The 14,068-nt window shown below is 36.4% G+C and overlaps 2 protein-coding genes and 1 pseudogene across 3 annotated transcripts in view; 1 reads left to right on the forward strand and 2 right to left on the reverse strand.

Moving 5' to 3' along the window:
- The first annotated feature begins 50 nt into the window (after nt 1-50).
- On the forward strand, nt 51-5,341 carry ATP5MD (ATP synthase membrane subunit DAPIT). Of its 2 annotated transcripts, XM_006920894.3 has the most exons (5): nt 75-184; nt 736-855; nt 3,680-3,775; nt 3,855-3,947; nt 5,245-5,341. In XM_006920894.3, exons 3-4 carry the CDS (start codon nt 3,689-3,691, stop codon nt 3,942-3,944), a joined length of 177 nt encoding a protein of 58 aa, XP_006920956.1. In that variant the 5' UTR covers nt 75-184; nt 736-855; nt 3,680-3,688; the 3' UTR covers nt 3,945-3,947; nt 5,245-5,341. The 2 variants fall into 2 exon arrangements, with proteins under 2 accessions (XP_006920955.1, XP_006920956.1); XM_006920893.3 differs by lacking the exon at nt 736-855 and having other exon boundaries at nt 51-184.
- TAF5 (TATA-box binding protein associated factor 5) overlaps nt 5,326-14,068 on the reverse strand; it is a 13,927-nt gene continuing 5,184 nt past the window's right edge. Inside the window, exons 3-11 of the mRNA XM_006920892.3 lie at nt 12,168-12,483; nt 11,246-11,409; nt 11,006-11,141; nt 10,245-10,365; nt 9,251-9,380; nt 7,881-8,045; nt 7,059-7,236; nt 6,700-6,877; nt 5,326-6,383 (exon numbers count right to left, since the gene is read on the reverse strand). Of these exons, the coding sequence (XP_006920954.1) occupies nt 6,166-6,383; nt 6,700-6,877; nt 7,059-7,236; nt 7,881-8,045; nt 9,251-9,380; nt 10,245-10,365; nt 11,006-11,141; nt 11,246-11,409; nt 12,168-12,483 (1,606 nt within the window). The 3' untranslated portion in view covers nt 5,326-6,165. The remainder of the gene's footprint in view (nt 6,384-6,699; nt 6,878-7,058; nt 7,237-7,880; nt 8,046-9,250; nt 9,381-10,244; nt 10,366-11,005; nt 11,142-11,245; nt 11,410-12,167; nt 12,484-14,068) is intronic.
- LOC112470167 lies at nt 9,836-9,953 on the reverse strand (annotated as a pseudogene).

Below are 14,068 nucleotides of genomic sequence, written 5' to 3' on the forward strand. Positions count from 1 at the left end.
GGGGGAGGGGATTTAGAGACAGGAAGCGGAAGGGCGGGACTTCGAACCGTAGCCAATCGATGTCAAAGGCTGAATCGCTGAGGTCGATTGATCGCGTGCGGGGGAGGCGGTTTCTTCCGGCCGAGCGGAGGGGCAGCTTCGTAGGTTGAAGGACACAGGCTGCGGAATTCTTGCCTTTTGCAAGGTAGGTGTCGAGGGGATCTTGGGCTGGGACCTCGCTCCTCTGCTTTGTGGCACAGACCTAGGACCAGATCGTTCCTGGTCCGGGAACATCTTGATGGCTTCGCTTTGGGGGACGAGAGCGGTGGGGAATGGAAAAGGACTTAGAGATCACGAGGGCCGGGGCGCGAGGGATCGGACAGACTCGGGGCGAGGCGTGTAGGTGCCTCCAAAGGCTCCCATAGCTCCCGAGGACCCTTAGATTGCATTTTCCATTGGAGGAAAATGAGGCCCGCAGCGAAGTAAGTCCCCCAAGGTCACCCAGTGACGTAATATTGGATGAGAACTTGGGCTTCTGACCCCACCTCTAACCGAATTAACCTCTTTTTCTCTGTATGCCCACAGCAGTTTGTTTACACTGAGCTGTGCTAAGGAAGCTGCCCAGTCAGGCCTCCTTGAGCTAGGCTGCAGCCTTTGTCAAAGAGAGTGTTGCGTGTGGCCCGGCCCCTGCAGTTCGCCAGGCCCGCGCGGTAAACCGGTTAGATTTTCATTTCACTATGTTCTGTCAACTGGAAGGCCTTTCCTAGGAGGGAGCCAGAACAGAGAACTGTAAACTTGAAGTTCAGGAGGCTGGTTTTGGTACCTGAGCGACTAGCTCATTTTTGCCTCCTTTACTGCGTGAACTCGCCATTCCAGGTAGGTGTCCAGTAATACATGAAGACCGCAGTATCGACAAATAGAAAGTAGCCAAGGCAATTGATCACTTTGGGCTTTTCCTGAAATGCAATTTTACAAGTGAGGAGAGGCATGGAAGAAGGATTAATTATATTTAATAGCTATTTGCCACTTAATTAGAAACAAAAGCGAAGACTCTATTGCTTAGACATTCCCACAGGCTACTACGTAACAATTGGTATAATTATTCTTAGGTAATTTTCTCCATTAATATAAACCTAAGCATAACTCAAATGGAAAGCAAGGTTCAGTTCAGTTATCCCACAAAGGCACTCAACAGTTTGTTGAAGAGTGCAGACCTAAGTGTTTCCAAGCTTTGCTTGCATTGTTTATCTCAGCAGTAACATCCCACTTTTCACTCCGTTTCATCTCAGCTTCTCAAGAGCTTTCTTTTAAGACCCAAACTAAATCGCAGTTCCTATACCATTCTCTTCAGTCAGAATTAGTCCTCTGTGGAATATCACAAGCATCAGCCTTCTTCTCATATTGTGTAGCGGGAAATTTAAAGCACCTTAAATTGTTTGAGTTGCACAACATATCCTCCTAAAATTTTTGTTAGGCTCAAGGTAATAGGGGTTAATTCCACAATATGAAGTCCTTGTTTTCTGTAGGGTTTCTCCTAGAAACCTGCTTGACAGTATGAGGTTGTAAAAATGTATCATGAAGGTGAATTGGGGGGTAGGGGAGGAGTATGCCTTTAACAAGTTAGAAAAATGAAACAGTTAATATAAAACCTACATCACAAAGATTTCTTTTAATGGCAATTTTCCTACTTGGGCTGGACAGGCCAAGGCTACTGAGGGGGTCCAAGAAAGTTTAGATTTCTTTCATTGCTCCAAGAATGTTCTTGAAACAGTGTTCAAAATTAAGGTCATTTGTCCAAAATTTTTATTGGCAATTCTATGCATGGGAATGCCTCTGCAGGCCCTTGAATGGTAAACAGTTGCACCAGTTTCCATAGCAATGGCTTCCTCACAGATCTCTCCCTCTTCCATTTCATCAAGAACCAGCTGTATCACTGTCACTGCCTACCAATCTCGACCGGACCTCGACCGGCTCGTCTGTGTTGCCAATCGACTCGGCGTGGCGTCGGTCGTGGTAGATAGGTGGTCATACATACGAATTTCCAAGCATTGTTCTGGTGACCTTTGCATATGCTTTTGCTATTTTTCATTATAAGAGAGAGACATGTCTTTGTAAAATACATAGGTACTATAGATAAAACTTCTATGAAAAATTTACTAAATATTCTTCCAGAGTGTTCTGTTACTGCAGTGTTTTTCAAACTTGAACCTGCATCAGAAACACCTAGAGGGCTTATTAAAACAGATTGTTGGGCTTCAGAGTTTCTGATTCAGTAGGCCTGAGGTATAAGGCCTGACAACTTGCATTCCTAACAAGTTTCCAGTGATGGTGATGCTGCTAGTCTATGGACCAGACTTTAAGAACCATTGATGTACTCTGTAATACATTGTCTAGAAATAGGATTTTTTTTTTTAACATTACAAAGATCTTTCCATGTCATTACTATACACATTGTATTTCCTCCAGTGGAAACCATTTATCAGTCCCTTATAGATGGACTTGCAGTTCTTCCCATTTATTTTCATAAACAGTATATCAGTCACCATCCTTGAACCATTTAATATGTTTCCACTTTGTAATATTTCCATAAGGGTAAATTCCTGGAGAACAAATGAACCAACTAGATTAAAGGGTATACTAATTTTATAATTTAAAAGATACTACAAAATTGTACTTAAGGAAATTGTACCAGTTTACACTCTAGCAGCGGTCCCCAGCCTTTTTGGCACCAGGGACCAGTGCTTCTATGAGAATCTAATGCCTGATGATCTGAAGTGGAGCTGAGGTGGTGATGCTAGCGCTGGGGAGTGGCTGCAAATACAGGTGAAGCTTCGCTTGCTCACCGCTCACCAGCTGTGCAGCCCAGTTCCTAACAGACCACAGACCAGTACTAGGCCACAGATCAGAGGTTGGGGATCTGCTCTAGGGAACAGAGGGAACACTTATTTTCACACTCTTGCTACTACTGCTTATTATCATAATTTTATCTTTGCCAGTCTCATGGTTAAATATTGATCTCATTTTACATTTCTTTTGATCATGAGATTGGTTATGTTTCACCTTTTTTGTCCTTATTTTGCCTTCCCTAAAATGATTAAAATATTTGCCCGTTTTCTTCCAGGATTTTTTTGGTTTCACCATTTACATTTAAATCTTTTCTCTATTTTGATGTAAGGATTAGGAAGGATTCCCCACCACCACCGATAGCTGCTATGTGTCAACTCCATTTCATAAATGATCCCTTCACCATCTAACCATGGAGGTCTTAAAAACTGTAGGAGTGGTTGCAAGTTAAGCTGTTTAGTTAGTGGTTACCCCTCTGACAAACTTTGAAGTTTCACAAGCTCCAACTTTCAGCTAATCTTAAAACTGATTAATTCCATGTACATTATACTATGATATAGATAGAGCCAGGAATGAAAACATCAAGCAATATTGAGTCAGAGGGTGGACTTATAGACAACCATGTTCTCTTCTTATGCTGAGCGATTTGACATATATTCTGGAGTGTTGTGTAAAGTCTTCCTTCCAGAAGATTCTCGTGTTCACGGCTTTTTCCAGCATTTGCTTGCTATTGCTATGTTAGGCAAGACTATACATAAAAAACTTACATTCATATGTGATAACTTTTCAAGTTTTTAAACATAAACTTGTTTTTTAAATTGCATCTGAACCAATTTATTGTTGCTTTCTTTCTAAGATTGAAATCATGGCAGGTCCAGAAGCTGATGCCCAGTTCCATTTCACTGGCATTAAGAAATATTTCAACTCTTATACGATCACAGGTAGAATGAATGTAAGTATTAATGCCTTTAAGCAGTTATATTTTAGAATAATGTATCAGCGACTCCTGTTTACTTTTTTCTTTCTTTCAGTGTGTACTGGCCACATATGGAGGCATTGCTTTGCTTGTTTTATACTTCAAGTTAAGATCTAAAAAAACTCCAGCTGTGAAAGCAACATAAAAGGTAAGGAGCTGACATTTATTTAAAAGTTTATAACTTGGCTATTTTGATGTTATGGTTTTTTCCCCTTACTATAAAAGTGAATTATCATTATTCAAAATTTATTACATACAAGAAAAAAATATTACACATATTCCATTACCCTGACAATTTTAGTTGACATTTTGGTTTAACTTTGTGTATTTTCTTTGGGTTTCATGGGCTATGATTCATGACTGTTTTCTCTTATAACGAGTATGTTTGTTAATTTGAATGAGTGCTCACGGATATATGATTTTGCAGAGGAAATCTGTCTCCTATTAGATTTTTTTAAATGGAAATAACATTACTATGCCTGATTTTGAGCCTGAAGTCTATATCTACGATTGTTTTCTTAGGCTGAAGTTGTTTCCCAAAGGATTGTGGGGCACCCACCTTCGTGAGAAGTTGTCTCTCTTGCCCAAATGTTGAATGTTTCTGGTTTTTAATTTGATGAATAAAAATAATTTGTCTTTTTGATGTTTTACATTTACCATTTGTATTTTTATTCTCTTGTGTTTTTCTCATTTGAGACTTTGTGAAGACCTTATTTCTCTCATAGAAACTCTTTATGTAACAATTATTAACCACCCTTTTAAATCAGTTGCAATTATATCCTTTTTTTGCTAATTTGAAATTTTCCTATAAGCAGTTCTATCTTTTCTTTAAATCCCCAGACTTCATTTGCTTCTTATAGTGCTCCCAACCCCCATTTGCCCATGCTGAGTGAATAAATATTTGTGTTGGCAGTAGATATATACTGAAAACCCAAAAACAGATCTTTTATCTAATGTAGGTCTCCACAAACAAAATTTTCCCTCTGCTCTTAAGAGCTTTTCCAGTCCTTAGGGAACTGCATATCCCAGAATGCAGTGGTATATGGCTTAGTCTTGACAAATACGTAGTATTTTGTTTAATTTTCCATGTTAGGTACCTAACTTTGAGAGAGTTGTAATATCCCCATTATACAAATGGAGAAATTGTCTCAGATATTTAATAACAGATACATACCTGTTTTCTGCTGTTTGAAATGTTTATGTACTCGAATTTTCCAGTAGTGTATGTTTAGGATCATACTGAATTGTGGGCAACTCTTTTGTTAAACGTGGAGTGTTAGGTTAAATTGACTTTAGTTGGGAGACACCTTAATTTGGGGTGAAGGAGTTAACTCCTTTGACAATCTGATGGATTTGCATTCAATTTCAGAGGGTTCACAGTCTTGTAATTTACTGAATGTCTTAAAACATATTTGTGCCTAAACTATTTTTCTTTTTTTTTATAGGATTCTAAACTGTACCTCGTCTGTTCATGCTTGGAGAAGTTAATGTCAATTCATCATGTGATACTCAATTTGTACAATAAATTATGAACCTGGAAAAGCTGGTTGTCTTTATTTACAAGGTATCAAAAATATAAAAACTGTACAAAATGCAACAAAGGCAAAAAAACTGGCAGTGACTTGGTCTGAATCTTTTAGTTTCCCAAAGCAAGGCTCAGTATTGGAGGTAAGCAACTGAAATGTCTGTCTGACTTCAAGTGTACTAGGTTGTGTATAGCTATTTTAGCTGAAGTAGAACATGAAAGAAAGCTAAATTTCTCACCTGGTTTATAGAGTGGTTAGGAGCACTCAAAATCTAACAGATGTAAATTCAGGTGTCCTTGGATGTTTGTACTTTATCTGACTCTTAGGAACTGTAGTTCACCTTACCCAGTTATATACATTCCACTAGTCATGGGCCAAGCAAAAATATTGGTGGATCATTTAAAATAGTACTTGAGTGCCATACAGTAACTACATTTTTACAGCAGAAACATACATGCTCATAGAATTCTTCAGCTAAAATTCAAGATGGTATTATATTACTCAATCTGAATCTAGAAGATGAATTATTGAAATCAATTTTTTTCTGAACATAATAAATTAAAATAGGATTTGAACAGAAAATGCATAGTTTCCACACAATCCAAAGCACCATAATGTCCCCTCCACAAACATAATACCTCTTATTCAACTAACGGAAATTAGTTAAATGTGGTTGCTATAGAAACGTGGAACTGTCCTATTCAGATTTTCCAAGCAGCATACTTCCAGATCCGTATAGACAAAACATTCTTTGTAGCTTAAATATTAATCACTGAGGTATTTGCTTTTAGTCTCCCTTTTTCAAACAGTAGCTTCCAAAAGGTCTTCAATACGGATGGTTTATTGTGGACTATAAGCTCCTGCAGCTAGAACCAAGTTTCTTCGAGTAAAATGGAGGTGTACAACTGGTGTTGATTTGGTCATATATGTTCCCAACAATAACTCCTGTGAATTCTCAGGTAAATTTATATGCCCAGTGGCTGTAGTAAAGTCATCAGTCTCTAAATCTTCAAATGCTTTGACAGCATCCCATAACCGTACTGTATTATCCATTGAACCTAAGGGAGAGTCAAAGGAGACCATTTATTAGCATCTACTATATTTAGCTTCTGACATTTTGTCAAGTATACTATGTGTATTTACTGTATATGATTGGTAAAAAATCTAAACTTGATTAATAGCTCTGTTCCTTCTAAAGGAGCATTTCAAGTAGTTTATCCTGAGAAGTCAATATACAAGTAAGACGTCACTCTGGAATAATGGCTAAGGAAAAGCAAAACCTAAAACAGCAGAACTTAATTTTGCAATTGTCAACACTCAAGTATTTTAACATACTATTGACCCTTTACCACAAAGTCATTTCTAATCATTTACCTGATGCCAAAATTTCACCGTCTCTACTAAATCTAAGTGAACAAACTGTATCAGTGTGGCCTTTTAATTCTCCAACCATCAAACCATGTCCAATATCCCAAAGGAGTACTCTGCCATCAGTTGCTCCTGTCGCCAGGAATCTCCCATTGGGAGAAAATGTCAAGGAATGAATTGGTCCCTAGAAAAAAAGTCCATGGGAAGGGTCAAAAGTAAGGCTAAAAATATCTAAGAAAAAAAGACAGAATTTTTAAGTTTAGTGGTATGAATAGTATCTTTAAAAAGGGTTACCAGTTAATTTTTAAAATATTTTTATCTCAAAAGCAACCTCGTATGCTAGACTAATGAAGGTGTAAAAATACCTTGTGTCCAGTGAAGATCCTTACACAGTTCCCATTCAGGACATCCCAGAGCCGCACAGTTCTGTCTGCAGAGCCCGTAGCAACATAATTAGAATTTGGATGGAACCTGGTACAATTTACATCAGCAAGATGGCCAGCAAATATCCTTAAAGGCTGATAGTGGTCTGTAGCCCAGAGCCTTTTAAAAAATTTATTAAAAGCAAAAGATGATTAATAGTTAAGTATGAAATGTGAAAATTTTATCTAAAATAAACATCCCTGTGAAATGTTAGCTTCAAATGGGCTCCCTGACTAGTTACCTGAGGGAAAGAAGGAATGATTGAGACTAAATAACATTCTTAAAAACTAAGTTGATCTAGTACAAACATTTTTTAATTTTATAATTATTCAGTTCTCTGTATATCCCACCCCACCCCCACCTCTTTCTCTTACCCCAGCTCCTAGTCTAACCCATAGAAAAGTTTTGGCCATCATATAGTTTCTCACCTGAGCTACCTCATCCTGAGCTTTAAAGGAGATGATGGAAACAAAGGTGCTACAGTGGTGAAAGACAAGGTTAGACAGCTGATGGGAGGCAGGCAACGTGTGTTAATAAGCTAACTTGAGGAAGAAAAACAGGGCTCAGGACTCTTGGCATAGACATGGTTACAGAGAGTAATACTCCTTCCCAAATCCGTTTTCAGATAGGGAGCTATAAATGCTGACATCCTCAAAAAGTTGATCCTGAATAACAGAAGTGAAAATCAGTTTGCCTGGAGTTTGTAATTCCCAACAAGAAACCATTCTGTTCTTAGAACAGACCCAGTCGCAAGATGTTCTTACCGAGCTACTCGGTCATGGCCCCCTGACACAAAATAATATCCATATGGAGAAAACTGTGTGTCCCAAACTGGATAGTTGTGTCCTTTATATCCCACCAAGCAAGTAAATGTTTGAAGACTCCACAATCTAACAGTTCCATCCTCTGAAGAGGAAAGCAGGTAGTTCCTGAGAGAACAGAAGGTAATATATTTGATTATCAGAATAACTTTTAGTTGCCTGTCCAGTTTCTCTGTACATTTGACTACAGTAAATATAGCTGACATGCTACATTCTCACTTGCAATTTATACATGAAATGCACAGTAGGTAACAAGAGTTGAAAGTACTAACTAATGTTAGCCGTGACACCCTACATCTGAGCACCTACTGAATGAGTTTAGATATTTTTAAAAATCTATTCGGGAAAATCACAGTTCTTAAAAAATAAAAAAAAAAAAAAAGGACAATGACAAAAAGTATGGTCAAATAAGGTCAATTGAGAAAGGCTTCTAAGAAATGTGATATGTCACACCTAAACAATTTTTTACTTTAAAATGGAAATGTTATTTTCCTATCCTGTATAAGTTGTTTAAGAATTTAAAAGAAAATATCTTGACAAAAAAAAAATAAAATAAAAATAAAAAACACTATAGACACATGAATAATACTCTACCTTTTTCAAGGATAAATATAAAAGCTGAACTACTCAGAGTATTATAGCTTTCATTGAAATCAAAAGTTCCTCTCAAGTAAAAATGTATCCTCTGGGTAAACCTTATCAAACAACAAAAACCTCATTCTCAGAGGCTCATAAAGATGAAAATCTTGATGGATTAAAAGCTGTCCAAGGAAGATACAGATGGTATGATAAATACGAAACACCCTTCTCTCATTCCAACAATGTTAGAGATCATAAAAAATAGGCAAATACCTATTTATGAGTTTCAAATTCCCCTTAGTATCCTCCTAGTTCTTTTGATTATACAAGAATAAATCTTCAATTCATAACTAATATGCCTTTCATATCAGGAATCTGTTGTAAATTTGAAGATGATGGAAGACAGCAGTAGCCACAAAACCCAAAGAAGCAAATCAAAACCCTACCAAGGTTATACAAAACTAAAGCTAATTTTTAAAACCAACAAACCCTGAAGCTCTGCATTTTGATTCTGTAAATTCAGGTATATATTTTGTTGCTATCTTTTATATCAGTACCCCAAGATGAATTAGCAAATGGCAAGATTCTAAAATGGCACGATAATGAATGACAGGCAACCATGAGATTTTTCTAACAGGAATTTTTGCAACATTTGCATAATGTTTCCAGTAGTTAACATTTACATAATTTCAATATAATACAGTAGCACTTAATTTTTATTGTTTGTACTTTACCTATCTGGACTGAAGCTGGCTCCATAGACAGGCCCACTGTGACCATACAAAATCTTCAACTCACTTGCTGTTTTCTCATCCATGATTCTTTCTAAGACATCGTCTGATTCTTTGTCTATTAGGCTAAGATCTAAAATGGTCCAGAAATACTGATTTTTTAAAAGTACATTCATTAAGACATCTTAAAGCAATCACATCACAGTTCAGGAGAAGAACTAACATTTGAACAATTCATCCTATACACCACCCACTGTGCTAATGCCCCTAAGTTAGGTGATACTATCCCAATGTATAGGAGAAGAAACAGCTTCAGAACAGTTCATTTGCCAGAGTGTACACAGCTATTCAATGTTGGAACTAGGACTGAAACTCAAGTTTATCTACTGTATCACAATGTTTCACAAAAATGAAAACGAGGGAATATTAAATTACTGAAAATGTATTATCTTGTTTAAACAACGGTTAGCAAGAAGCTTCTTAAAATGAAATCCTGACCTTATTCTTTTTTAGCCATTTTTATGGCTAAAACAGAAAACATTCTCCCACTATTTAAAGGTTTTTTATTTTTTATTTTATTTTATTTTACACCTATAGCACCCAGTCTTCTAGGTGGTCTCCCATCCAAGTACTAACCAGGCCTGACCCTGCTTAGCCTCCAAGATCAAACGGGATCAGGCATGTTCAGGGTGGCATGGCTGTAGACTAAAGGTTTTTTAAAATTCATAAGCAAACAGTCATAAAACGTTAGATTTTTAACCTTAAGGAGTTTTGTAGCTTAATCCCCTCATTCTACAGCTGAGAAAACTGAGGCCCAGAGTAATTAAACCAATCTCCTGATTGCCACTCCAATGCACTTTTCATTGTCAAGAATGTTAGTATTTTGAGGTAAAATCTAGTGAAAGTCAGTAAAGGTCACAATCTCTTGTGTATATTCCATGGAATCAAGATTGGTATAAAGTAATGAGTTTACCTCCTGACACGTCATCTTAGTTACCTGCTGCTTGTTTGACACTACGAAGCTTTTTGGGAGTCACAGACCACACTCTGACGGTTGAATCTGCAAAACCTCCAGCAATCAAACTAGAATCATCAGTGACATCCACTGCAGTGAGGCCCTGCCAAAAAAAAAAAAAAGAAGAGGCTTTATACTAAACAATACTGTTTTAGGGGAGACAATTACAATCACATCTTAGAGGATATATGATAGCTATTTTTCTTATAATAGATCATCTGAGATTTTATTCTTCTATGAAACCAACTGTTCGAAATCACTTTGAGAACATGTCATCATTTACCCTTCGTGCAAATTTGAAGCACATGATATGAAGCAAATGTTAATCATTTTTGCACTTTACTAAATACATCCTCAGCAGCTTATTATAAAGAGCCTATCAAGGAATGCAGAATTCTTAATAAGAAATACTAAGTTTATGTAAGTACTTAAACTAATTTCAATGGAGATGAACTACTCAGTTTCTTCCTCAAAGGCTAGCAGAATTCTAATCAGTGAAATGAGTGGTACATATATGTAAGATTCTGGTATCTACAAGTTCTTAAGTTCTTTTAAACATTGCCTGCTATCTTTTCATAGCAGTGTTTAATTCTCCTTTCTTAATGGCTGTCTCTAAGCTATATTTATATTAAGAGTTTAAATAAGAAAATCCAATTCAGTTAACATATTTAAGTTTCTTTTAATGGTAAATCACCATTTTGACATGATTTACCAGACAGAAATTACCCAATTATTTTACCAACCTGGTAAGCATTAAGGAATGTATAGAAACAAATGGAGGGTAAACAGTCTGGCCCAAGGCGCACTCGTTTGGTGGTTTCTTTCATATTCATTATCTTATCCAACTTATCTGAATCTTTCAACTCAGGTAGAGGGATTCTGTGAAAGAAAAACAGACTAGAAATTACTCTATTAAGAAACTTGAACCCTGTAAAACATATCAGCTTATATCTCCACACATGTTCCTGAGGTTTTTTCCTCACCTGTTCTGAGGTGGAGCATTGGGATCTTGTTTTTTGCTTTTAGATCCAATACTATCTTTTTTAGGCTTCTTCTTTTTAGGTTTTCCTTCTTCATTTTCTCCTTCTTCATCTTCATCATCCAAAGGCACCTCAATTTCTGGCTCTTTCAATAAACCAAAAAATACCTACAAGTGAAAAGAGCCAACATTTTTTAAATTAATCTTTTTGTTCATTAATACATCCATTTCATATCTTGACAGAATGAATCGCAATTATAATATAGTAATTTACATCCTGAAGCAGATTCTGTACTTGTCTACCCAATAGCCAATCTCCCCCTTTTCCTTACTAACAGAACCCTGATTTTGTTGGAGCAGCAATATGCTCAGTTCAATAATTTCTGTTTGTGGGCTCCCTTGCAGCTAAGAATGGCCATATAATATTATTCTGGCCAGCTGATGTAGACACAAATATACGGGGTACAGTTTTAGAAAAAATACTGTTTTTCTGATAAAAAGGGAGAGAGTCAACAGGAATATGCCTTTTGTCCTCCCCCTTCTGCCTTCCTGAAATGCAGTTGCAATGCTGGAGCTGCAAGAGCCATCTGTGAGCACAGACAGCCACATTCTAAAGATAGTGGAGAAGAAACTAGGGTCATTGGCATTATGGAGTCCTCATGCCAGCCCAGGAAGGCCTTTCTCTGTAATTCATTTTGTGTGAGAAAAAACTCCTACTTGTTTCAACAACCGTAGTCAGGGTTCTGTTAAATGCAACTATTCCCAAATTCTCACTGATATATACACCATCCTTAGAACATGAAACTTAGTATACAGTGTAAAATTATTCCCAAACTAGCTATAAGAAAAATGTGTAAATCATGTAGATGGAAATGCTACAATTTTTCATAATCTGCATTATATAGTTCTTAGGTTTATTCCCATACCTTTGATTTGTTTGCCTCTCGTTTAGCCTCTCCTGCCAAACTTCCCACCATCGCATCTATCTGTTGCTTACTACGCGGCATCCCATCAAAGATGTCAATGTAGAGGTGCTCCTGAACTATGTTCCATATCTGATTGTTCTGTTTCTCCTGAAGATGCCTCTTCAAGAGTTGATACGAGTCACGGGAAATACGAAGAACAAATTTACTTGTTCGAAAATCCAACATGGTCTCATTCCCTTTCATGTGTTCCTTTTTGGTAAGACTAGATAATACTCGTAGGTCATCTTGGTAATAACATTCCTGATCTCCATGGAACCTGTTTTAGTGATTTTAAAAAGTCATTTTTCAATGTAATCATTAAGGGATCTGCCTCTCCCCCATATATTTATAAACATACCAAAATATTTTCAATGTAGTTGTCTAAATAATCCTGGACTAGGCTGTAGGATCAGAAGTAACTCATTTCAAAATAATTACAATTCAGTTTCTGAATTCACCCTTAAAATGACCACAATGTAACTCTCTAATGAAATATAAACATTTTAAGAGAATTGGAAATAAATACCAGAAGTAAATGAAAGATAAGATGTTGCCATTGGTAGACAGTCTCTTTTGAATGCCGCCATTGGTAGACAGTCTCTTTTAATGCTACCATTGGTAGACATTTGAAAATATTAAAATCTTTGCTTTATTAAATTTTATGTTCTCTCAAAACTCACTTTTAAAAACTTTTTATGGAAAATTTCAAACATACAAAAGTAGAAATTAATATAATGAACTCAATGTACCTATCACCCAGCCTCTCAACAGTAATCAATACATAGCATAAAACCCACCATTTTTAATGATTTCTTATATTCTTAATACCAGACATACTTGTTAAACATCAGTATTTTAATAACACGACTAAAGAACAAACAAATGTTGATACCAAAGAATGAGCACTTCCATTTACTCACCATTACCAGAGGCAAGTAAATAAAGCTTTTCAGCCTTGGGGACAATTAGTAAATTTAAATGTTACTTTTTTTGTACAAATCCTAATTTTTTCTAATTAAGTAAAATTAAAGATCATATATATGGCACTCACTAAGAGCAGCAAACAATGCAAAAACATTTAGAAAACAATGCCTAAACATATTAGGGCCCTAACTCTGATAGACACATAGCCAATAGATTCCTAAATTGTGACCTGTCTTATCCTATTATTACTCATCAAGACATGAACTGTGGTGACAGAAAGAAATCTAACTATGAAAGGTGAACACACAGTGTAAATATATATATAATATATATGCCTTACTGTTAAAGAGTACAGCTGAATCTGACTGGATTTCATTAATCAATGTCACCATAAAAAAAATAAATTTAAAAAATAAAATAATTTTTTTTAAAAAAAGACATGAACTAAGGGTTTTTTTTCTAAGATTTGAATGAAATTAAAATATTATCCTCTTATTTTTTTTATCAGTCACTGCCCATAACCTCATCTGAGCACTGGATTCAGACAAGAGCTGAGACTGTCCATAACAAGAAGACAGTCCCCCTATGATATTCAGCTTCCTATGCGAGAAGGCTATACCATGAGACTGGAAGAGAAAGAGGTTTACTGATGCAATACCATTAAAAAATTAGCCTATGGTAGAAGTTCCATCATTATCAACCTTACTTTTTTTCTTTTCAAAAACACTGAAGTACAGAACATTTGCTTCATATGCCTTCTATCAGGCATCATGAAATAATGAATGAATATAATGGCATAGAAGCCAGGAGTCCCAAGGTCTATTATTCCTCTATTTCCAGTACCTGTGTTATCTGACAAGTCCTGGCTTTTGGGTCTATTGCTTGTACTAAATTAAAGAGCTCTCAAACTGTTAAGCACTGCCACCTTCATTTTTTTT

The sequence above is a fragment of the Pteropus alecto genome, unplaced genomic scaffold, assembly GCF_000325575.1.
Source record: "Pteropus alecto unplaced genomic scaffold, ASM32557v1 scaffold177, whole genome shotgun sequence".
Lineage (NCBI taxonomy): Eukaryota > Metazoa > Chordata > Mammalia > Chiroptera > Pteropodidae > Pteropus > Pteropus alecto.

Excerpts from the sequence above, each read along its gene's own strand:
- ATP5MD (XM_006920893.3), top strand. The coding sequence starts at position 3,689 with ATGGCAGGTCCAGAAGCTGATGCCCAGTTCCATTTCACTGGCATTAAG. Across the intron at positions 3,776-3,854 it reads CGATCACAGGTAGAATGAAT|TGTGTACTGGCCACATATGG; the intron begins GTAAGTATTAAT and ends TCTTTCTTTCAG.